Here is a 25,795-nt window from a genome sequence, read left to right as displayed (position 1 = left end):
ATTTTGCTAATCACAGAAAGATTAATAATTCCATTGGGAATTAGAGGAGGCGGAAGGTACACTTATTTCCAGGCAAAAAGAGTTAGAAGTTGCTAATGTAAATCATTTTCCCTCTTTATTTAAGGACCTGAGATCAAATGACATTAGCTTAGTTGCAAGTCATTCAACACTATTCGAGATTCTTCATTTTTAAGGACTTTGGAAGGATGGGGAGACCCATCTCTTTAGTTGATATCGAAGGGGTCCTGAAGAACTTTGCAAAGGACAAAAGCCCAAGCCTAAATGGTTGGACAATGGAACTCTTCCTTTCTTTTTTACCTTACAGAGGTTGATATTTGTAGGGTTGTGGAATAATATAGAATAAATGGAAAAGTTTTGAAGGCCATGAATGTAAACTATTTAACTTTCATTCCAAAAAATTCCAAAGCCAAGACCTTTAATGACTACAAGCCCATTTCACTGTGCAATTTGGTCTACAAGATCATCTCTAAAGTGATTTCAAACAAGATAAAAGATAAGTTGGTAGAGAATATGTCCCTAGAACAATTTGGCTTCTTGTCAAACAATGAGATCCATGGTGTTATTGGTATAGCACAAGAAGTACTTCATTCCAATAAAATAAAAATTTGAATGCCTTGGTACTCAAGATGGATCTTATTGACAAAGTAACTAGACTTTCTTAAGATCGATCCTCCTTCAAATTGGTTTGGAGTTGGAAGTCGAAAATTGAATTATGGGTTGTGTTTCTTCAATTAATTTTTCGGTCTTGATTAATGGGTCCCCCTCTAGCAACTTTTCCAACTCATGAGGACTCGTATAGGGGTGCCCATTGTCACCTCTCCTTTTCCTTATAGTTGTCGAAGGGTTGAGTCTCCTTTTATTGAAAGAAATAAAATAATGAAACATAAAAGCGATAAAAGTCTCTCTCAAATAGTATATCACTCATTTATTGTTTGTGGATGATGTCTCGTTGATGGGGGTTGGGTTTGTGCCTGAATGGCACACTTTCTCTAAAGTGATAAACTTATTATGTCAAGAATTTGGTATGGACATTAGTGAGAAAAAATCTTCTTTTTTACAAAATGGGATAAATCCTACTACCTTATCTATCATAGAGACTTTCATGTCTTTTCAGTTGGATGACTTGGACAAAGGATTCCAGTATTTGGGATTTTATCTCAAGCCCAACTACTACCAAAAAGAGGACTGGTGTGGCTACTCAAGAAAGTTGAAAACCGTATTGGTTTCTGGTCCTATAATTGGTTTTCTTTGGGAGGAAGAATGATACTAGTGAAATATGTATTGAAAAACATTCCATTGTTTTTGTTATCATTGTTAAAGATTCCTAAACCTATTTTAAACAAAATAAGACAAAAGATGTTTAGTTTTTTGTGGACAGGAAGGAAAAGAAAGGAAGGAGTTCATCTAGTTAACTGAGAATCTCTATCTAGGCCAAAAAAGTTTGCAAGATGGGCTTTTAATAACCTGGTTTGGTTTGGTTTGGTAAGTCTCTACCAATGAAAAACCTATGGAGAGGAATTTTTGGTGAAGAATTTTTGGGTCAAGTTTTACGGGATACGTATCTTATAAAGCTATTAGCAGTGGATTGGCTTAGAAAAGTTGTGGTTAAGCTAGTCATTTGGGGATCTACTGTCCGTAAGGCCTTAATGGACTCTTTTCATTTTTCTATTCAAATGGCTGGTTTGGAAAATTGGGAACAAAAAATAGGTGTTACTGAGTAAAGATTTGTTTGTTGGAAAAGCAAGTTTCTATAAACTTTCCAAAAAGCTGGTAAGTTTTCTAAACTCAAAAGGGTTATTTTTTCTGAACAATGTTAATAAAATGGATTCCAGTCATTTCTCTAGTGGTTACTGGATGGTTCCTACTGATTTTAGGCTAGAGGGGAAGCTAGTTGAAGAATGTAATAACTTTGTAAATGGGCTATACAATAATGGTACCTTCTTAGATGATCCAAACTTATGCAGCAATGCAACAAAACATAGATATATATAAACACAAAGATGCAGCAGAAAATAAACTTCATTTCATTAATACCAAAGAATTGAAATATGCTTACATACAGAATGGAAATAAATTAGCTTGAGCGATGGTAGCTTATCTCTAAGAAGAGATGTGGCAGCTACATGCCTCTGAATTGTGTTACAATGAGGCTTGGTGGCCTTTTTATCATTGAGAAACAATTAGAAACCCTAAACATCCAAAAACTTAACCATAGGAGATGAAGCATCAAAAGCTTGTGGGCCTTGTTGGGGTAAGTTGGAACGTCAACTTCCCGGGGTCGTAAATTTCGCATACGATCTTCGTTTGGCTATCATAATACCTCATTTCAAAGATCTCAAAGTGGAGGCCGAAAATAAATGAGTACATGGTTTTGACAGTTTTTTGTCTCTCTGTTTTCCCTAAAAATTCCTTTTAGTCCCTCAAAACAGTTGTGGAAGTTTAGAACCCAAAAAACTGTCAAAAATAGTAAGTTGTGCTACAATTAAGGAAACTAAAAAGAAACAATGGTGGGGGTCTAAGTGGAATAGGTGGGTGGCAACCAATATCCACCTGGATCGTTAGATGACAAAAATGATTCACTGGTCTCGACGCAAGACAACGGTTCTGGTAGGGTGAGATAAGAGCTTGCTTCTAAAGCTATTACCCCTTCAATTTTGGAACATAATGTCTATTGGTGGACCAATTTTATTTGGACCTAGAGCATACCAAATAAATTGAGATGTTTCATTTGGTTGATATTCCAAAATAAAATATTAACGTGGTAAAACCTTATGAAATGAGGTTTTTATGGCCCAAATTTATGAAGCCTCTATAAGACCCATGAAGAAACTTTGGACCATCTCTTTGTTTCTTGAAAAATTGCACAAGATTTATGGAACTCATTCCTATAAGTTACAAGCAATAAAGATAAGATAGTACAAACCACTTTTGAGGAGGCTTTACTATCGTTGTGGCATGGGGAATATGGATCTCAAGAAACATGGTTATTTTCAAAGACACAACTATTAATATTGATATTCAAACTCTCAGGATTATGGCTCTTTTAGGGAGTATAACCTAAAACAAAAAGAAAAAAGCCATAGAATGATCAAATTTACTAGGTTGTTACAAAGTTATCTAGTGGGATTCTTTCATGGTGCAACTCAAGGGGAAAGATGCACGGGTGGTGGTCTTATCAAACTCCTAAGAAACAAGTCCTATCAGTATAGAATCATTAGTGAAAAAGGAACAAATACAAAAGCTGAAATGATTACTTGCTTAACACTTATATATCTTTCTAACTAAAATAAATAAGATGTTTTCAAATTCTTGGTTATTCCAAATCTATGATAGATTGGTTGAAACTTGACAGATACAGCTCATCTCAAGGTCTTAAATTTGGAATCAAGGATTATGTAGATGAATGATAGTTTCTAGATTATCAGTTTTCATTCTATTCACCATGAATTGAACTCAACAATGGAATCTTTATCCAAAATAGCATTGTACTTGGACACAAGGTATCTATTTTATGACAATTAGTTTCAGTGTCTTCGACAATTAGTTTCTCCTTGATGCTTTAGAGACCATTCCAACACTTCCCACAACTTATCCATGATGTTTCGAAGGAGATTTGCATAAACAGAATCACACAAAGGATCAAATCATCTAATGTATAGAATGAAATGTAAATGAACTACTTAACTCAACATATATCATAAATTGAATCAATAACCAATCATAACCTATGTGAGTGATCAAGGAATCCCACAAATGATATCAGCAAAGGCATAATTAGGAAAGAACTATGGATTTTTATTAAATAAAATGGAGAACAAACTTACAACCTCAAATCCTTGATGTTACAAGCCTCTTATCACAATCTCCAACCCTCTCCTTGGATGGAAAGCCTCCTAACCTTATTTTTGCAGCATAATCCTACCTTCAATAGTCCTCTCTAATCCTCTGGCTAGTGTTTGATTTATAGGCCAAGAGGAGGATGTTTGGGATCCATTTCCTAAGGGATGATATCCACAAATGGTGGGATAGGGGATCCACAAAGAGAGGGAAGTAGCTCCATGATGGGAGGGGTCTAGCTTGAGTAGGCATCCATTCGAAGTTGTTAGTTGGGAAATATTTGACTAACAAATATTCTTGACTTTACTTTTTAGTTTTACTTGCAATAAGTCATGTGCATAGGCCATAGTGTCAGAAAAAGCAAACTTTTACGCAGTTTCTATTGGTATCTTCTGCATATGTACAGAAATGGACTAGGGAACTGCACAGGAAGCCAAAAATAGGTTTTGAGCCTTGATATCCAAGAATTTCATTCTCTTTGGGATTGTTTGCATTCTAGCCTTGCAGGGGGATTCTTTGGAGCACTTTCATGGATAGAAAAATATCCAAATTGATGGTCATTTGCCTAATGTCACAAAATGACATATAACAGATTGCCCCCTAAAGTGCAAAGTCAAAAAACATGTTTGATGATTGTAGCGCTTTATCATGCCAAGGTTCAGGTTAGATATTATAGTCTGAGACCTAAAACAATTAATCAAATGTTACAATGTAATATATAATCATCGTCGCGGTAGGCATTCACATACTCAGAGCATAAATGTCTCAAAGACCTAGTTTGGAAATACATCTGAAGATCCATGTCAATAGATGACATAGTATGGGCGCAATCATCAATGAATCTATGTTTACAATCATGAATATTTAATAACTCCACATAGCTGGATGGATGAAACTCAATTCAGGGTCTTGATCTCCATCTCTCTATCCATAGTACGAATCTAACCATGTGAGTGAATATCTAGTAGTTGAACATGGTAGAAACCACTTGATTACTGGTCAATGATGTGAATCATTAACGGGCACGAGATAAACCACCAATAATAACAATGTTTCTCAAAGTACTTCCAGTACAATACATGAAATGTGAATAGATGTGTTGAAGTCGAACACCCATAGTATCATTCGATCGAAGGTCAATGATGAGAACCCATCGTCGAAGGTGAGAAACCTGTCATTACGACATGTAGGATCCAAGGTATTGAAGGTTTCTAGATCAACTTCTTAGATAATGAGCTAAAGTCGATAGAAAGCAACCCGTCGCAGGAGGGCCTACGACACGAAATTCATGTCAAGTTTTGAATGACAACAGTTTGGAGTAATGTAGCACTGACTCGGGGATGGTCGACGCAATTAACGACTATGAATAGAAAAGTAGTTTTCACTGAGGTTGGACTTCTCTTGAACATATTGGTGACATGACATTTGACTTGGCAACATTTGACTCAAACAAGAATACCCAAAACCAACTTAAAACTTTCAATGAGGTATGGTAAATTAGGAGACAAATGGATTTCCAAACCCAGACACAAAAGTGACAGAGTGTTATGTTCAAGAGTGACATACTGCCTTTTATAATATAAAAGAAAATATTATTTCCCACTTTCCTCCACCATTATTGGCAAGTACCTTTTTATTTTTGGCAATCTTGAGGAGGATGACATATCCTTTTCCTGTAAACTCATCATTCGAATGAGTTATTTAGAGTATTTTAACGAACCCTAGGAAGGAGTGGTTCGGTCTCATCATGATTTATGAGTCTTGCACTATTTAAGTTTTACGCATCTAGTGAAGGGGTAACTTGATTTCATTTTCATGTTTAAAGAGTTTGAAAAGACACGAAAAGAAAACTCGTTCAGTTCTTTCAACATAAAATTTTAACGAGCCCAGAGAAAGTAAAGCTTGGTGTTTTTCAGTTTTAGGGAGTCTAGAGAAAAACATAAGTAAACTCCACAATGTCCTTTTTCGTAAGTTTAGTCCCTCAAGCCTAAAAAAAGGGAAAACAATGCAGGAGAGAAGTCTATTGACCGTGATTAGTCAACGTATACCTTTTTTGTAAATAGTCTAGTTCAAGCCATAAAAAGGGTAAACTTATACTGAAGAGATGATCGTTCATTTACTTTTACAAGTTCGAATAGTCAAGTAACCAATGATATTTTCATGTGTTAGGGAGTCTGAAAAGCGCGTAAAGAGAACTCCTCATTTCGCTTTTTCGTAAGTTTTTAACGAGTTTGAAAAGTGATAAAAATATACTCAACGCCAAAATGATTGATTTTTGTAAATAACTTGTGATCCGCACACTTAAACTCAAAAGTTATCGTCATCGATCAAAAATATAGTAAAAACATTAAAAAATTGGATTTTAGAGGCTAATAGGCAAAAAAAATATTTTAATGGGCCTAAATACTTAGAAAAATCGAAAAAATAAAAACTTTTTACCATTTGAGAGTGATAGAGTGCATTTTTCACCAATAACTTCAGAGGCAGATTCTAGGCAAACTGTTGGACCAAATCATGAGTCGTCTTCTCTAGGTAAACCATCTCTCTGATATCTTCGTTTTCATTGATTTTGTTTTGCATTTGATCGTGTTTTTTTTTTTTGGTGGGGGGAGGGGGGTTATCAAATGAAAAATCAGCCTCGGTGTGCGCAGTTCACCCTCATCGAACTTGCACACACCGAATGATATTTGAACATAGAAAAACACAATGTGCGCGGTTTCTAGTGCTAGAACTGCGTAAATTCACGTTGATCTTCAAAAGGTATTGCACATAGTGTCGAGGGCCAGGAGGAACTAAAGGACTACCATATAATAGTGACTCTGGAGAGCTGGTAAACATAGATGAATCAGTAGGTTGACTCCCAAGAGGAATTTCTAACATGGTTCGTCTCGGCGAATAAAAAGGAATGCAGTGAGGTGGAAAACTTGGACCTAAAAATTTCAAAGGGGTAGAATACCAAGGATCAGGTCGTAAAGTATCAAAAGGAACTTGTGGAAAAACTCTTGGTTCACCAATGGTAACTAGAGTACGAGGTGATTCCTCCTCCTCATTCCCAGTAATATCTTCAATACTAATCAAACCAGGAGGTAATTCAGTCGTAATTATAAGTTTCCTTTGAGGTGAAGGTGGAGCACGAGTAGGAGATATTATTGGAAATAATACTAAGAGGGGGGGGTGAATCAGTATTATTAAGTCAATAAAACTTTTTCATTTCCATACTCTGATTCATATATGCTGCTTCAGTTAAGAATACCCGCGTATATTCTGTAAACTTATGATTGATCTTCAATGAGTGCATTAGAACATTATTAACCATATTAACAGTAAACAGGTGCAGTAAAATAGAACAGATCATCACACATAAGCCACACACATGAACACCATGATATAAGGTGGAAACCCAATGTGGGAGAAAATCACCTGCTGCAAGTCATCTCAATCTTCTTCTTAATAAGAAAATCCTTTTACAAAAGTTCTGTACTAGTGCAGTTCTTTACCAGTACGTAGGCTACTACCTGCAGAGAGCTACAACCCTCTCTCGTTCTCCAGTCTCTCCTGGAAGGGAGCTACAACCCCCATAGTTCTTGTACTAGCCGATCCATTTACTAGTACGCAGGCTGCTACCTGCTACAATGCTCCAAAGTTTTCAACTACTACTAGAAGGGAGCTACCACCCCCTTAGCTCTTGTACTAGCTAAGATACTAGTACGTAGGCGCCGGCCTACAATCTTCTCTCCTCCAGGTACCACGTTTCATACATTTTCAGACTGGATACACCTGAAGCACAACACATAATCTAAAAGGCCACATTTCATCCAATTTTCATACTGGACCCATTAATATCATTGAAGCTCATAATCAATCAATACTAGCATCATCAATCTCTCAATTACCCAATACTGAACCAATTCTTTCACCAAAGCCAACCCGCATACAGATCTACAAATATTTCCTTATAACTTTGCAGTTGTTCCATACATCAGACATACCCAGATCATACCATTCATAAAACATACGTCAATAATTCAGATCTAGTCTATCAAACCAGATAATGATAAACATTCCAATCCTTAAGATCCCGATCCATCAAGTATCAAATAGATCTGCAATCAACCAACTTCCTTGTGCATAAACTGAATTAATACTTTCTCAGCACACAACAACCAGATATCAAATCAGAACCTTGAACACCACAGTAATAGATAAAAACAGCTAAAACATATTTCAAGTAAAGTCCGCAACTTCACCAATAGAAACCTGCGTACAGATCTATAAATTCATTCTTTCAAACATTCAGATATTAGTTAACCTAGATTATCAGATTTATAGATCAAGTGTGCGCCACATATCACAGGTCAAAATCATATAGAGATACCACTATTCCAGCCTTAAGATTTTGACCCATCAATAGAACTTATCCTTCTCCTTGCGCTCAGGTTCCTTCTTTATTCAGATCTAGATCTGCACCATAACCCAATCACTGTATTCCAGATCTAGCACTTTATCAGATATTCAATTATTCAGAAGATGCCTTGCCAAATGATCTCCTTCCTCTTTTATAGCCTTAGGCCTTTCACAATACCACGGACCAAAAACCATAACATTTCAATACCATGGACCCAATACTTGGGATCAACACTTTTGGATGCAATACCACAGACCAAAACCATAAGATCAAAAACTGTCAGACTAATACCATGAACCAACCATGAAAGTGCGTGAACTTTTCTCTGCATGAAAGTGCGTGAACTTTTCTCTTTATGAAAGGAACTTTTCTCTGCATGAAAGTGCGTGAACTTTTCTCTACATGAAAGAAACTTTTCTCTGCATGAAAGTGCGTGAACTTTTCTCTAGATGAAAGAAACTCTTCTCTGCATGAAAGTGCGTGAACTTTTCTTTACATGAAAGAAAATTTTCTTTGCATGAAAGTGCGTGAACTTGAAAATAAATTTGCTGCACTATAATTTATCATCTGTGTGATTTGCCATCAAGGACAACACTTGTCTCATAATGCCAATAGCTATAACAGCCGAAGGTGGTTCAGGTTGAGAAATATCATACTCGGGTTATTCTACTTCTGGTTCGATTAATTTTGTGTCTGAAACTTCACTAGTACCATATTCACTTTGAATAACTTCGGTAACTTCTGGGCCAAAATGAACTAACCCTGATTCTACTTCTTGCATTGGATTTACTTCAGTTTCCATTGCCTCAGAATCTAAAACTGTAGATGTTTCAAGTTGTTTTGAAGTTCCAGATCCTATTGATTTTGACCTTTTAGTTTTAATCTTTTCCAATTGACTAGGTGTAAATTCAAGGGGTTTACCCTGCATTCTACGTGAATGCCTTGGTGAATTAGCCAGGATGAAATTTTATCAAAAAACCAAATAATATTCACAATCCAAACCTAATGTCTCTAAAAAGTAAAAGCAAATAATTAACATGTGCTAGTAAATCTAAGGAATCAAAACCATGCAAACAAGCTTTGGCTTCATTAAACAATTCAATTTAATCCTAGACATGGTTCTTTGGCTTCATTAGTTTGTTGCTCTTCCATAATGACATCTTGTGGATTGACTTGAAGTACAATCAACCAATCCATATTTGCAGATATTATAAGAGAAGCTTGCATTTCCTCAAAATTAAAATTTTGAGGTTGCTCATTCCCACTAACGTCATTATCCTCGAGAAACCTTGCATTTCTTGCTTCAACGATATTAGGTGTATGGGAAGGACAATAAAACTTGAATCCCTTATACCTTTTTGCATAACCAATGAAAAAACCATTGGTTTTCTTTAAGTCCAACTTTTTCTCTAATGGATTATATATCTTGACCTTAATAGGCAAACCCCATTTGTGTACATTTCCTAAACTTGGTTTCCAACCATTCCATAACTCGAAAGGAGTTTTAGGAACTGCCTTAGAGGGAACTTTGTTCAGGATATACACAACAGTTTTTAAAGCCTCACTCCATAGAGATAATGAGAGAGTGGAGTTACTAAGCATACTCCTCATAATGTCCACTAACTTAAAATTTCTCCTTTCATATACACCATTTTGATGTGGTGAGTTAGGCATTATGTATCGAGTGACAATGCCTTGTTCCTTAACAAAGTTAAAAAATAGACCTGGTTTTTATCCTATACCCATATGCCTTCCTTAGTACTCCACACCTCTATCTGATCTCATGATTCTAATTACTTTTCTAGGTTGTTTCTCTACCTCTTCCTTATAAGTTTTGAAAGCATCTAATGCCTTGCTTTTGTTAAATAACATATAGATATATATAAATAATTAATGCTAATATATAAATGAGATGAAGTATTTTTGACCATTTAGACATGGAATTTGAAATGGTCCGCATATATCAGTATGTATGATTTCTAATATTTCTAAAACCCTCATGGCACCTTTCTTGGTTTTTTTTGGTCTACTTTACCTTTATGTGGTCCACACAAACACTAAAATTGGAGAAATCAAGAGTCTCAAGAACCCCATCATTTATTAATATTTTGATTCTCTCCACGGATATGTGTCCCATTCTCCTATGCCAGAGCATGGAGGGTTTTTCAGTCATAATACCATGATTAATACCAACATTCCCATGCAAGGTTAAAAAATCATAATCAAAAGTAGGGTTTAAATGGAGTTTATATAAATCATCAACAAGTGTTCAATAACCAACAACATGTGAGTCTTTGATAAGAATAAAAGAAAAATAAGTAAAATTAAAACTAAAACCACGGTGAACAAGTCTAGAGACTGAAATAAAACTCTTAGAGAAAAAAGGAATATAAAATGTCCTTTCAAGATTTGAAACGAAGCCATATTTCGGGATAAGTCTAAAGGTCCCAAATGATTCCACACATGCACTCATATTGTTTCTAAAATAGATGAAGCATTCACTTTCCATTAGTTTCCTTCAATTGATTAACCCCTCCATTGTATTGGCAATATGGACTATAGAACCAGAGTCAACCCACCAAGCATTATGAAAAATATCAACCATATTAGATTCATCACACACGAAAGAAACACGATTACCTTTCTTTTTGAGCCAAGATTTATATTTAGAGCACTGTTTCTTGAGTGTCCTTTATTTTTACAAGAAAAATGGTATCCTTATTGTCAACGTTACTAGTTGTTAAGTTTTCAATTGCAATAGATTCAAGCACAATATTTTTGAAATATTGATAATTACTTCAAATGATATAGATATTCTTTTAACAATTCCATTTTTTCATTAAGTAATTACACTTAAAAAATTCAACCATAAAACCATAAGGACAGTAAAGATCACAATACATAAAGAGAACTTAATATTTCCCCTGGGAAAACCCACTTGGGGGAAAACCCAACAACCTTTTTCTTAGAGAAATTCTCCAGTTCAACAAGAGATACATCTAATGCAGCTAGTCAACTATGAAATCCAACAATCTATGACCAAAATTGGTCAAGCATACCTCTAGTCAAGTCAAGTCAAGTCAAACTTCTTCCCTTCAAACTTTGACCCTCTCAAATCTGCCCAAAATTTCGGCCTACCTAGAATATGTTGCCTAGAAACTGCCTTTCTTGTGTGAGGTCGAATAGTGCCTTTGTGGAGGAGGTCAAATGCCTTTATATAATGATTTTCTTATCCAGAATGGGTGTGTCTCTTCACTAGGCAGACTTGACTTGAGGGAGGGATGACTTGATAAGTTTGGAGCCAAAAATTCAAGTTTCAAAATTTGAAATTTTCTCTTTTAAATAAGACATTAAGAACATGTCTTATATAAATTCTTTCAGGGGATAGATGATCAAAAGGAAATGAAGAACATGTCTTACAAATTCTTTATACATTATAAGGGCTAAAATATAAATTATGAAGACCAACCATAGCTATAAAAATCAACACTAGTTACCACCTTCTTATGCTTTTTCTTATAGTGAGCACCCTTTCCTTTTGTTGAACGTCCCTTTCCATGACTCACTAGATGAACAATTTCTAGTTTCTCCTACTTCAATCTCCCTTCCTCTTTAACACATATGGTCAATAGTTCATTAATTGATCATTTCTCCTTATGTGTTTTATAGGAAATCTTAAATGGCCCATATTCTATAGGCAGGGGGTCGAGTACGAATTGAATAAGGAAATACTTTGAGAATGTGAGCTTTAAAGCTTTCAACTAAGCGGCTATATCTCTAATTTCCATAATGTGTTCACATACTCCCTTATTACCGACGAGTTTCATTGATGGTTTATTCACTACGGTGATGGCTAATGCATTTTCAGAAGTCACATATTGTTGTTCAATAACATTAATGAATTCCTTTGCCTTAGAGCATTATGGAATAGAACCTCAAATACCTTTTTCAACATGGTTCTTGATAAACATTAAATTTAAGTGATTAGATCGCTCCCATCACTCATGTGAGGCCCTCTTTATTGGTGTATTAGATTCCGTACGGATGGGTGGTTCATTCTCACGGAATGCCAAATCTAAGTCCATGCACCCTAATGTAAGGAGAATTTTCTCCTTCCAGTCCTCAAAATTATCACCAATTAACATTGGAACACGAGATGATTCATTAGACATAATTGTAGATGGAATAGCTGCAAAATTAAACAAAAAATGCTATGATTCATATATGACCATAATTTAGATTATTAATCCATGTTAATAATACTAAAAGCAAAATAGTGTGTCATCATAATCCTCCTGTGGGCCAAGATTACAATATGTCAATTTATTTGCTTAATAACTTTATAATGCAACTAATAGATCTGACATCAATAGGGAGATAACCCATTATCTGTAGGCATTTAGAATCATCTCTAATTTGATGCCTAATTTATCATCATATTTTGATTAATTCATGAATTATGATTTCCTCCTTGTGGGGCCAAGACATACAATTTTCTAGATTTAATCACAGTTTTGACAGTGTTAATTGATATAATCATTTGCATCCAATATGTGATTTGTACTTTATTATTCACTTAACGTTTTGTGGCTACTCTATGAGTCAATTAAATGTTACAAGTATATAATAACATCATTAAAATGTATTGACTAATCTTGAGGTCAATGAGTCAATGCTTTAAAACAATTAAAAATTAATATGCATTAGCTAATCATAATGTCAACGCATTAATTTTAATCATACATGATCAAAATATATGAAATAAACATGCGTAAATAACAATAAAATAATTATAACACATAATTAGCGCATATCATAATGTTCATTCATGTGCATATGATGCATCATTACACATACCATAAAACTTTAAAGTCATATTATGTTATCTTAAATTAACTTAAAACAAAGTATGCATGTTTGTCATGATACATGGAAAAACACACACACACACAGATATATATATATATATATATATATATATATATATATATATATATATATATCTATATATATATATATATATATATATATATATATATATATTTCTGGATACCATGTTAAAATAATGTTTTGGCATCCATTAATTAAATTAAAGTGATGATATATACATAATTCATAATTGTGAGTTATAATTTTACCACATATATGCACAATGGATACATGTTGCTATGAAATGCATATACTCATTGGTTTCTTTAATATTACAATGTTTGAGATAATAAATTGTCACCAGATCTCATCATTAAATAACTCAAATCATAGTGAATTAAAATTTTATTTTATTTTATTTTATTTTTTTATTTTTTAATTTTATTTTTTGTTTTTTTTTGTTTTTGTTTTTGTTTTTGTTTGTTTGTTTGTTTGTTTGTTTTTTTGTATTTTTTTTGTATTTTTTTTGTTTTTGTTTTTGTTTTTGTTTTGTTTTTTTTGTTTTTTTTTCATCATGGATTTATATTAAGGAAATATAAAGAACTGCAATACATTACATTTTTTTGGGGGCTACGAGATGCCCAAAACCAGATACTATATAGTGGAACAGATTTATCCAATTCATGGAACCCTGAAGCAAAACCTTACCCATATCTTCTTAACAGATTAGATTCAGTACATTCAGCAGCAGAAGTAAAATGACACTAAGGAAAACTTGATAAGTCACATTCGTATAGAACTCGCTTGCCTTACTATGGAGAGGAGTCACATTCCGTTGATACTGAAATCCTGAATAAGAAAGGAGATTCCATCATGCATGACTGATAAAGAGCATAGACCTGGCGGCATGCCAAGACCATCCTTAGAGAGGAGATCAGCCTGGACGTTCCTGGAACGGGGGATATGCTGAAAAGATATCTGGTTCATTGAGCTCCGAAAAAACATGATTCGGCTTAGCCATCCAAGGAGGTGAGGACTGTTAATGAGGCCCATTCCATTTACATGATCAATGAGCGATTTCGAGTCACCAAAGATTGAAATAAACTGGATGCCTAAAAAGACACAAAAGGCGAGCAGCCCTGAGAGTGCCCGAGCCTCGGCCATAGTGTTAGAGCCGTATCCCCCATGCCAAGATAGTGAATATTGTAGGCTGTCATCTATTACAATGAAGACTCCGCAACCGCAGCTATTGTTTCGTTCAGCTCCATCAAAGAAAGCAGCAGGAGCCTGAAAGGGATAGATATCCTGCATCTTTTTACAAACTTTTTTTGACTGTACATCGCCCCGTTGAAAAGAGTCGTAGCATGCCATAATGCGCTGTAGGATTGAATTGAGAGGCTCCTTTGATTCTTGAAAGATTTGAGCGTTTCTCCATTTCCACAAAAACCAACAGGTTATGATAAACAAAGATCTCCAGGATAGACTTTGCTCGCTCCACCATTTAAAACCATCCTGTACAGAAGGAAAGATAAGGTAATGAAAACCAAAAGACAAAGATAGATCATACCAGATATGGAGAGACGAGGCACATTGGAAAAACATATGCAGGTTCGATTCCTTTGCGTTATGGCACATGACACATCTGCTTGGGCCCTGCCAGTTTTTCCTTTGGAGGACTTCCCATGTTAGATTCCTATTTCTGAATACCAACCATGAAAAAATACTCATTTTAAGAGGACATCCTACCTTCTGGAGGCAAGGAGAGAAAAGCAGACCAGAACTTGGAGCATGGACAGAGATCATTGTTGCATAAATATCCTTTACACGCATTGGCAGTTTAGCTTTTGGAAGAGACCAGATCAAAAGATCCCTGGATCCCGATCGAAAAATCCTCAGACTGTTAAGCCGCTCTTTTACAAGATCCAGAGTGGGAGCAACGTTTGCGGCAGGTTCAGGTCCTCCCCATCCTTCCATACTGGGATAGAGTCTGACCATGATTTGATTAATTTGTCCCAAGAAAAGCATCCCGTTCTATGAAGGAAGCATACCAACGGAAGAGGAAAAGAGAAATCCTGTCCATTTAAAATAGAGTCAAAGCCAATTAGCATGCTGGATCGCGAGAATAGGTTCCATCTTAGATTTTCCAAGAAGAAAAGGTGAACTTTCCTGAGACTTAGCCAAATTGTCGAACCCTTTCTTACCCCAATGGATCTTCTTCTGTACCAGTATTCTAGGTTCCCGCCTTTCAAGTATTTCATCCTTATAACCTTGCTCCATGGTCCATCTCCAAAAATGCCTCTGTAAAGGAGCGCATTTCCGAAAGAGCGCATGTCTAAAAGGCCCCAACCACCAGCCTTCCTAGGTTTTGAAATTGAAGCCATCTTAACTAAGTGAATCTTGCTCTGAATTGATTGGCCTCCCCAGAGGAAATTGGCCGCAAGGCTAGTCATTTTGTTAATGATACTAGCAGGGAGAAAGAATATATGAGCCCAATAGACTGCCAGTTGAGATAGGACTGCCTGCACTAAAATGAACCTGCCAGCTAAAGAAAGAAACTTAAACTCCCAGCCTAATATCTTTTTATAGAATCTGTCCAATAACCATTGCCAGTCCCCTTTGGAATTACCCTTAGCCTTTAAGTTGAATCCCAAATATTTAATCCCTTCCTTGATCGAAATCGGAGCAATGCCCATCAACTCAGAAATCCATAAAATGATTTCCATGTTTGTGTCATTGTGAAACAAAGAAGATTTAGCCTTATTAATAACCAGACCAGTTGCTTTCTGAAAATTTTCAAGGATTTCGTTTAGGCAAGACCAGGAAGCTCTACAGAGCATAGCAAAAATGAGGACATCATCAACGAAGATATTGTGAGATAAGGAAATGTTCTTGCATATCTTGACCGGGCGACATCTCTTTTCCTCAACAGCCTTGTTAATCTGTAGGCTAAGAGAGTTCATTACTAGGATAAAAAGCAGAGGGGAGAGGGGACAACCTTGTCGAAGACCTCTCTCCGCTAAGAAGAAAGACAAGGGTATTCCATTTATGATAACTGAATATCTGACATTCTCGACACATGACATTACCTAGTTGATGCCCTGTGATTTCAGCGCAATTTTTGCCAACATAATTCTTAAGAAGCCCCAGTCTACGCAATCGTAGGCTTTTTGCAGATCTATCTTAAGAATAGCCACATCCATTTTGTTTGACAGCATTGAGAACAAACTTTGAGTCATGGCTACTGCATCCAAAATGATACGGCCTTTTAAGAACGCATGTTGGTCCCTTGAGATGAAGGAATTCAGAGTGGGTTTCAGCCTCTCAGCTATGATTTTTGAAATAATTTTAAACATGATATTGCAGAGCGATATAGGCCTAAAATCTTGAAATGAGTCTGACCTTGCCTTTTTAGGAATTAGAGCTATCAGAGTAGAAGAAATAGCACTATGAATACTTCCTGACATCCGGGAAGCCTCCACCATCCTCAGCAGATCCTCTTTAAAAAGGTCATAGAAGTGAGAGAAAAATTCGATGGGCCATCCATCCGGCCCAGGACTTTTATCCCTTTTGAAAGCTTTAATAACACTTAGAAGTTCCTCTTCAGAAATCGGCTTAAGGAAACTTTCATTTGCTGCCTCATCAAACATTTCTGGAACCAGTTCGATTCCCCAGAGAGTATCTTGGATGTTAACCTCGTTCCTTCTGTATTGATTCTGAAAAAATCTCGTTGCTTCTATCGAGATATCGTGCTGAGAGTAGAGAAAGGCTCCCTTATCATTTCTGATCCTCCAAATAGAATTTTTCTCTCTTCTAGCATTTGCAAAATTGTGAAAAAATCTCGTGTTCCTATCTCCCTCCTTGAGCCAGATGGCTCTACTCTTAAGCCTCCATGTAGACTCCTCCTTTAGCAAAAGCAATTGTTTTCTTTTCTCCAAATTTCTTATTAGGCCTTTGAGGCCAAGAGACAGACTATTCAGATCTGCTGTATTTAATAGGGTATCCAACTCCTTTTGGATGTCATTCAGTTCTTGTTTATCCTTCCTTTTCTTTCGAATTTGCCAGTCCTTTGCCACAGTCCTCAAGCTTGCAATCTTTTCCCAAAATGTCATGAAAGGAGCCATTTCAGATTCCAGTAATTCCTTCCATTTGTTTGAGATGACTTCATTAAATGATAGATCTTCTAAATGGATTCTGTTGAATTTAAATGAATAGCCGAGCCTGTAATCCTTACCACGCCATTCGAGGTAAATAGGTCTATGGTCGGAAGTGAAGTCGTTTCCTATAGACGAAACTGGCATTCCCAGTTTTCCAATGATGCTTGCATGAATAATGAAATGATCAATCCTCTTGGCTATATAAGCCTGCCTAGTCCTGCTGTTATCCCAAGTAGGCTTCATTTTATTGGGCACAATATCCACCAGGTTCCTGTTCAAAAATTCCTTCATGAGCCTGTCTGCCAAAGGGTCTTTTGACAATGAAAACTTCATATATATATTAGAACTCATATACATGTAGTCATCTATATATCATAATAATTAACTATGTATTCTTTCGCTCTCTAAAACCACCGGTATCTTAACATAATTTACGGGCTTACATTCTAAAAATGATCAAGATTAAAAAAAAAACAATGAAGGTATTTCTTTGTCATCAAATCTCTCAAAGAAAAAGACCATTGTAGAGAGAAAATTCAATTTAGAGAAAGAAGAGAAAAATATTCAAATTAAACACCACAATATGAAGTATGACTCTGATATCAAACTTGATCTTAAAATTTAATATAGAATAAAATAGAACTTACATTCGACCATGGTAATTAGATTTGATCTAAGAAATCTTTTTGAATCCAATAAAGAAATATTCTAATCTATCCAAAACTTAATGTGCCAAAAGATAAAATCACGAACAATTTATTTCTTAATAAAATCAAAAACCTTTCTAATCCACCCAACAGTATAATGATCTTTCCATAAAAAAATCATTAACTCACTTAAATTAATGAAATAATTATTTCTAACCTAACCAAAATTTCATAAAAAAATTACATAACAACACATACCAATTTGTGATCCTTTAGAACGCAATAACAAACTATGCAAAATCATTAAAATAATATCATCAAATTTTATTAAAAAATTACTTTGTTAAACTACATCTTTAAATTATTCAATTGCTTTTGAATAATTACTTTTTGCTTCTCATCATTATCACGGGCTTCATAACTCAATGCCTTTGACGACATTTACTGCAGAGTTTGCTTTCGCTTTACTAATGGCCAGACACTTGTATGGATTGGGTATGGGCTGAATTTTATTTTTCTTTCCACGGAAGGATTTTTAAGAAAATATTTTATAAATAAAATTAGGGAGTTCTTATATGTGAGGAAAAACATAATAATTAATGTTTATAGTTTGTGTTTAAAAATAAAATTCTGTAAACCATTATAATTTTGGAATTTGATTTTTTTATAAATAAAATGTTAAATTGGATTTTGGAATTTGTTTTTTTTTTAATAAAATGTTAAATGGTATATTATTAAAAAATATAAGATATTGTTATTTTTGTTGTCATAATTTTTTAATCAAACTCATATTAATAGCAAAACAAATTGTAATTTTTTTATAGTATAATATTACACATTGAAATATATATATATATATAATTCTGTAAACCATTATAATTTTGGAATTTGATTTTTTTATAAATAAAATGTTAAATTGGATTTTGGAATTTGTTTTTTTTTAATAAAATGTTAACTGGTATATTATTAAAAAATATAAGATATTGTTATTTTTGTTGTCATAATTTTTTAATCAAACTCATATTAATAGCAAAACAAATTGTAATTTTTTTATAGTATAATATTACACATTGAAATATATATATATATATATATATATATATATATATATTAAAAATAATTTTATTTATTTATTTTTAATTTGATTGACTATTAAATTGATATGTTATTGCCCTATGTTTTTATTAATGTGCCCATTACCTATATTAATTAACCAGAAGTACATAGATCACATCAAAGTATAGGATAAACATTTATGATACATTTTGTTTTGAGAAAGTGATAAAATTATTGCTAATGAGTATAATCATTTTATATTCCTATTTATAAAAATGGTTAATAATTAATAAAATCTAATAAAAAACATATTATTTAAAATTACATATATAATTTAAAATGATTATTTAAAATCTCATATGTAATTTAAAAATATTTATCAATGGTACATGAGAGATATATTTTTATTTTTACATTATATTTTAAGGGGTAGAGGTCACTTGGTTTTTTGTGCTGACTTAACCATATATGATAGATTTTACACTATTAATGAATGAATGATATCCAAAATGATAAGATATTTGTAATACAAATAAATATAAATTTTCTCATATTCACAAACCAAGGTATAATAGAAATTTATGATAGGTCTTCTATAACAAGGTCTAATAATAAGATCTTCATAAGACCATATCCACAAACTATAAAAAGCCAAATGTAAACTATTAATAATTATTTCTACATTGTGATACAAATAATGTTATTTTACAAAATTTAATAATGCATTTAATTACAATTTAAAATTAATCTAATTATAACATTTAAAGTTTTAAATCTTTGTCTTTTTATTGTTTTCTACTATAATTTAGCTATATTTAAACTAAGCGGCAAGGACTAGCTAATATGTAGCCCTTATTAGAATGTGCGTTTTTATTTTTTGTAGGGGTTTTAGATTTCTAATTTAATTATAAATAATTATTAAGTAACTGGTAGAGTTTTGGCCTCCATTAAATATTTTAGAATATTTTAAGTAGTCTTAAATCAAAGGTTAATATTTATCTTAAAAGTAGTTTTGCACTTTTAATCTTTTTAATTAAATTAATTAATTAAAAAATTGTCATATGACTAGTTTTGTTTTTTTGGGCATGTGGTATTAGTAAACCATAGTATTGGACTATACTATTGTAACAAAGCCTCTTTACAAGTTAAGAATTTCCATAATATAGTGGAGGTAAATCTCTTATATATTTAACTCACTCATATATTAATTCTTTTTATAAATAATAATAAAAAAGTTATAATTTAGTTAATTTTATTCTTTTTTAAATTGTAGGTAATGTGAGATGTATCATGAGACAAGTGTTTTGATGCCTATTAATTTATATGGTTGAGCTAGTTTAGTTATAACCATACAAGTTATTATCCTTCTTACAAACAATGTTTTAATTTTGTAATACGATTTAAAGTTGTTTTTAATTGTTTAAGAATTCACATGTTAATATAACCTAAAACCTAAAAGCATTGGCAAGAGTGAGAATCTATGTCCTTATGAAACATATTAAACATAATAAAAAAAGTGCTGCATGCAGCCGGTAGTCCCTGCCGTAAGCGAATGGCCTCCCTCAAGCACAAATGAATGAAGCCATTTTTTGATTTGTGCACCATTTCTCGTGCTTTCGGCAAAGAAGCTAGCTGACATCAATTCATGTGGGTGCTCGCAGGACGATCATACTATCATAACGGTGCTTAAAAAAGTCTTGGATAATATTTTACAGGCGCTGTGGATTGTTTTGCTTCTTTAACGATAGTTACACCAAGTATCAAATAGACAAATCTAATCAGTGAATAGTTGAATGATATCATGCAGGACTTTTCGTTTCATCTAAAATGGGACGACGAGGGTAAGAGGAAACATAATGCACAAGTGATCACTCGAAGAAGGTTGGAATTTTAAATTTATGTTAATGTAAATTCGATAACAGTGATTATTTTAGAAGGTTGGAATTTTAAATTTATGTTAATGTAAATTCGATAACAGTGATTATTTTTTAATACACTCGATTTTAGGTTTTGAATATTTTAGAAAGGGTTAAATTTCTTTGTATTTATATATGTAATTTTTTTTTATAATAATTTCTTTGTATTTAGATATGTAATTTTTTTATAATAATGGATTGAAAGCAGTTATTTTCAGAAGAAGAAAAATATGACATTCTATTTATTTTAAATTTTCATTTGCAATTAAAACGAAAACTATTCTATATTCAATATGACCTAAAAATTTTATTTACAATTAAAAAAAACTATTCTATATTCAATATGACCTAATATATGATAAAAATTAAGCTTGTTTAGGAAAATAATCAATTATTAACTAACTGAGATCATAAAAAATGTTATGTTTGGTTTTTATAATTATTTATTTGGAATCAGATATGATGTAAAAATCAGAAAGAAATAAAATTACTAACTTTTATATTAAAAATAATTTTTTATATGAACCTCCATTATATACGTCATTTATTACAAATATAAAGACACCGAGCATAGGAAAGGACGTGAGACAAGCATTTGGGGAGTGCATGCAACCCACCTGTCACATCATTGCTATTTCATAACCTCATAAACTCTTCCTAATTTCTTAACGGATGTGTGTGTCCTCTCCTGTTAGTCGGTATGGATTATATTTCATATTATAAAGCGCATCAACATTTACATTAAAGTAGGTTGTATATTTCACACATGTACATTAGCTTATGTTGGAAATGACGTTATTTAACGGGTTTGCTATGATAACTCCATGGATGGAGGCACTTTGAATTCCGATAATGACTCAGAGAAAAAAATTGGGACGCAGCAGTTGAAAATTATACAAAATGCATTAACGCCACTCACCTTCAGCTCAAGGAGAGAGTGTTGAATGACCATCAGAATATCAGTACCAGTCTTCTGCACGCGGCTTCCACAGAGGTGATTTATCATTAATTTCCGGCAGCACTGCAGCAGGTTAGCATTCTAGCAATTTGATTAGGGAAATTTATTTTTTTGTTACTGATTACTTGTAATCATTTTTATAATGAAAACAATTTTGAAGAAGCATAACCAAATTCTCTGATAACACTTCAGGAAATTAAAAGAAGAAAGATGAAAAAATCAAATACCTATTGAAACTGCTTCACAGGGGTGAAGCTCTGAAGCATCTGGGCACCTGCATCTATCAGGTGGGATCCCACGGTGCGTGGCTTCCCTGGCACATCTTCTGGGGTTGAAGCTATGTAACCAGAAGGTAGATAATAATATGGAAATTAAGGGACTAACAAACATATATGAGAGTTGAATTAACTTTATAAATTACATTATAAATATCAGAGTTAATTTTATGGTGCTTGACATTGAACAATTTTAATAGAAGTTAAATGCTGGTCAAACATTAACACAAAAGTATGGCTGAGAATGGGTCCCGTGTAAGGAACCTTCTCAAAGATCACAATATAGAAATTGTACTTAACTAATACTCTGTAAATATAGTCAAAACAAATTCGATATGAACCAAAAAAAGAAAGTAGAATGTACTATGACAACGAAAGTTGTCTCTGTCAAAAAATATAACTAAGTTGCCGAAGGCAACCCCGGAAGAGCAACCGGGTGGGTAACAATTAGGAAAATGGGTACCTGTAAAAATTTACAAACAACGATTTAATGAGAAAATTGTACACCACCGAAATTGGGGTTACCAATAAGAATGTAAACAAAAATCTTTTAACGAGAGAAGGACTTCACCTAATATAGAAGCAAATAACCCTGCTATCCAACTAGAATATATAGAAGAAAAACAAACTCCATTATATGCGGAAATGTTAAGACTGTAATGCGTGAATGAAAGAGAATTCAATATGAAATGACAGCCTGAAGTATTTTATGTACTATGGTCATATAAAAGTTAAGGCTAGAAAAAAAAATACGGTAGAGAGAAAAACAAAATAGTTTAGGTGCCATTTCTTGTATCGGAAATAAAATTAATGAATCTTCCTTTCTAAATTCGAAGAAACGAAGTATAAACCTAGAGCGTTATGATAAGGAAAACAAATTAATCCCCTATAACGCTAAATAATGGTCACAGGAAAAAAGACTTGGAATCCCTGAGGGAAATTGCAGTCTGTATAATGAAGACATTATAACAAAATGTAAAAGCTATGGAAACAATCTTCGTATCCAAAGTTTCAAATCAAAGAGAAATTGGAAGGGTCCAGAGAAACCTACCGAAAAATCTGTACAATGCACTCGTAGAGTAATAGATTCTAAACTATGCCCGTGGCTTAAAGGTTTTCATAGAAGTCGTCGAACCCTTGCGGTTACAGCCACAAAGAGTTGACTGAAAATTTAAATTAGGAAAGCGAAGACTTGGGGTTTACCCAATTTAAAATAAACTACTCACTAAACTAAGAGCAATGTAGATTAACTTTGTGAGAGGGAAAAATAACCCATTGAACAAAATCTTCAGGACCGAGCAAAAAACCCTTATCAGAGAGAAGTTAACCATAGAACTTCTTCGAAAACATTGGGAAATGAGGAATGATGGTAAATTACCTGTTGATTCCTGGTGGATGTTCACATCCCTTTTTGTGAGAAGTTTATATAGCAGTCATATTCCTTACAGCTTGTCATTTCAAAGGATTAGCAAGCCAGACCAAAAAAAATGATATGCCAAATACATCATACAAGCATAGAAGAGATGTTATTGTTACAAGAGAGTTCTGTAAGAGAACGAGATTGCCTTTATACGCAGAGTCGGGGTCAACTATTAATAACATTTCCCTCCGGACAGAAGGAAAAATAGTCTACTTTGGAATGCCAGATGGTGAAACCATGGAACTGGTGGAACCACAAACACTTGTTATCTGCTCCGTAGGAGATGGAGAAATGTTGTAGAAAGTTCGGGTCAAAAACCCTCTTTCAGAGACGACATGTCGACAATCAAAAAGAAAAAACATGCAAAATACTAAGATGATTTTTGTGGTAGTCCATTAAAAACTCTTAGAAATCCTAAGTATAATGATAATCGTCAATTTCATACGATTATATCTGACTGTTGTCGCTTGAACACAGAGGAAAGAACTACGTGGCAGTCACAGCAGTCGTCTCGCCTAAGCTTGGAGTAATGCCACAAGCATGTTGATGGCTTCGGTGTAGATCAAAAGAACTCACCAGAGTTAGGAACGAGTACACAGAGCTGAAAGGCTCCTCGCAGGGTTCTCTGCTTGTGATATAAGCTTTGACAGGGTTCCATACGCTGACAGGTGGTCAACATGCAAATATCTCTATGAACAAATGTCTAAATTAGGTGCTGGCTTAACGTGGAACAGGCCCCAGAAAGAACTTAGGATAAGATGATATTGCAAACTTTGCCTCCACAGCCTACCACAACGTACTTTGGATAAGATGAGATTGCCTCAATATTTTTGCATCGGGCAACGTGAAGGCTGCAATAAGACCTCAATCGTTTGCTGAACCAAAAACTTTGGGTAAAATTTTGTTGAATAAAATTGGGAGCATCAAACTTAGGTTAAAATGTGAAAACACCGAAAAAAAAACCGGTCAAAGTATCAAGTAATGGTAGGTCAACGATCGATCAATCGCTATTAGTCCCAGGCAGGGACTAATAAATAAACAACCTAAAACCCAAAGACATTACTAGATTGAAAGTCTACCTACTTATAAATAATTTTGAATAACATAACTTTTTTAAATAATAAAAACAAATTAAATATATTTATAAATACTAACCAATTAAATAATAAGAAAAAAATTATAATGTATTTGTAAATACTAACCAATAATAATTATCCTCATTAATTAAACTAAATTATAATAAAACTTAACTATAACCCAACTTTTCTCCCAAAATCTTAGAAAAATTGCCTATAAAAAATACTAAAATAAAAATTGAAATCTACTCTTATCAACTTTATTAGTAACAAGCTTTAACCCTTATTTAAAATTATAAATTATAATAATAAAAAATAATTATTATAATTTTTTTAGTTAAAATATTATTTTTTGCAAACAACTTGGATAAAAGTCAAAATATATTATATAAAAAACAATAAGTATTAAAACGAATTAATTACTTTGTATTTGTCATTTATAATAAATTTAAATTTGAACCATATATACCTAAATAATAAATAACTCTATATTTTGTTTGAAGTATTTTTCGTTGCCACAAAAAGTCATGTTAGTTGAGTACACTTCTGTTTGTTAAGATGTGTGGGAATTTTGCTCTACACTCAAAGAATGCGACCTTCATGCGTCCTTCCTTGTACGTTTGGGTTATGTGGATCGATTTCCTTCGCAAACTACTTTATCATTTTGATGCGGTGGGCCTCGGTAATCTTTCGGTCATTTTGATGAATTATAGTATTTATAAATAAATAAATAATTTAATTATAATAAATTAGATTAATGATAATGATTTAAATTTTAAATACTAAAAAAACTTATTAGGGGTAATAAAATATTTTTTATTATTATAAAATTTGATAAGTTAAATTTATTAAAATATTTAAAATTAATTAAAATAATGCTATCGATAATATTGCCAAATAAAATTTGGTAGCTTAAATTCAATTAAAATATTTAGAAGTTATTTAAAAATAATGTTAGTGATAATATTGATGGCTAAAATTTAGCAAATTAAATTTAATTACAATATTTAAAATTAACTAAAAATAATGTTATTGATGATATTGATCGATAGAAAATATGATACTTTTTTTTTCAGAAGAAAAAGCGATATATATATATATATATATATATATTGAGGCAATATATGCAACATAACCAGAAGAGTACAGATGTAGCTTGTA

The 25,795-nt window shown here is 33.3% G+C and overlaps 1 protein-coding gene across 1 annotated transcript; it reads right to left on the bottom strand.

The window, feature by feature from the left end:
• Window positions 1–13,957: 13,957 nt before the first annotated feature.
• LOC149248004 (uncharacterized) lies at window positions 13,958–14,503 on the bottom strand. The gene has a single exon (XM_089446919.1). It carries the CDS (start codon window positions 14,501–14,503, stop codon window positions 13,958–13,960), a length of 546 nt encoding a protein of 181 aa, XP_089303045.1.
• Between the last annotated feature and the right edge of the window lie 11,292 nt (window positions 14,504–25,795).

Source organism: Pinus tabuliformis, chromosome 7, assembly GCF_031772625.1.
Source record: "Pinus tabuliformis cultivar Carrire ecotype Pingquan chromosome 7, CPIR1, whole genome shotgun sequence".
NCBI lineage: Eukaryota > Viridiplantae > Streptophyta > Pinopsida > Pinales > Pinaceae > Pinus > Pinus tabuliformis.
This window is presented reverse-complemented; position numbering and strand designations above follow the sequence as displayed.

What these genes read in the sequence shown, in the direction of transcription:
- LOC149248004 (XM_089446919.1), bottom strand. Translation starts at nt 14,503, where the DNA reads ATGGCATGCTACGACTCTTTTCAACGGGGCGATGTACAGTCAAAAAAA.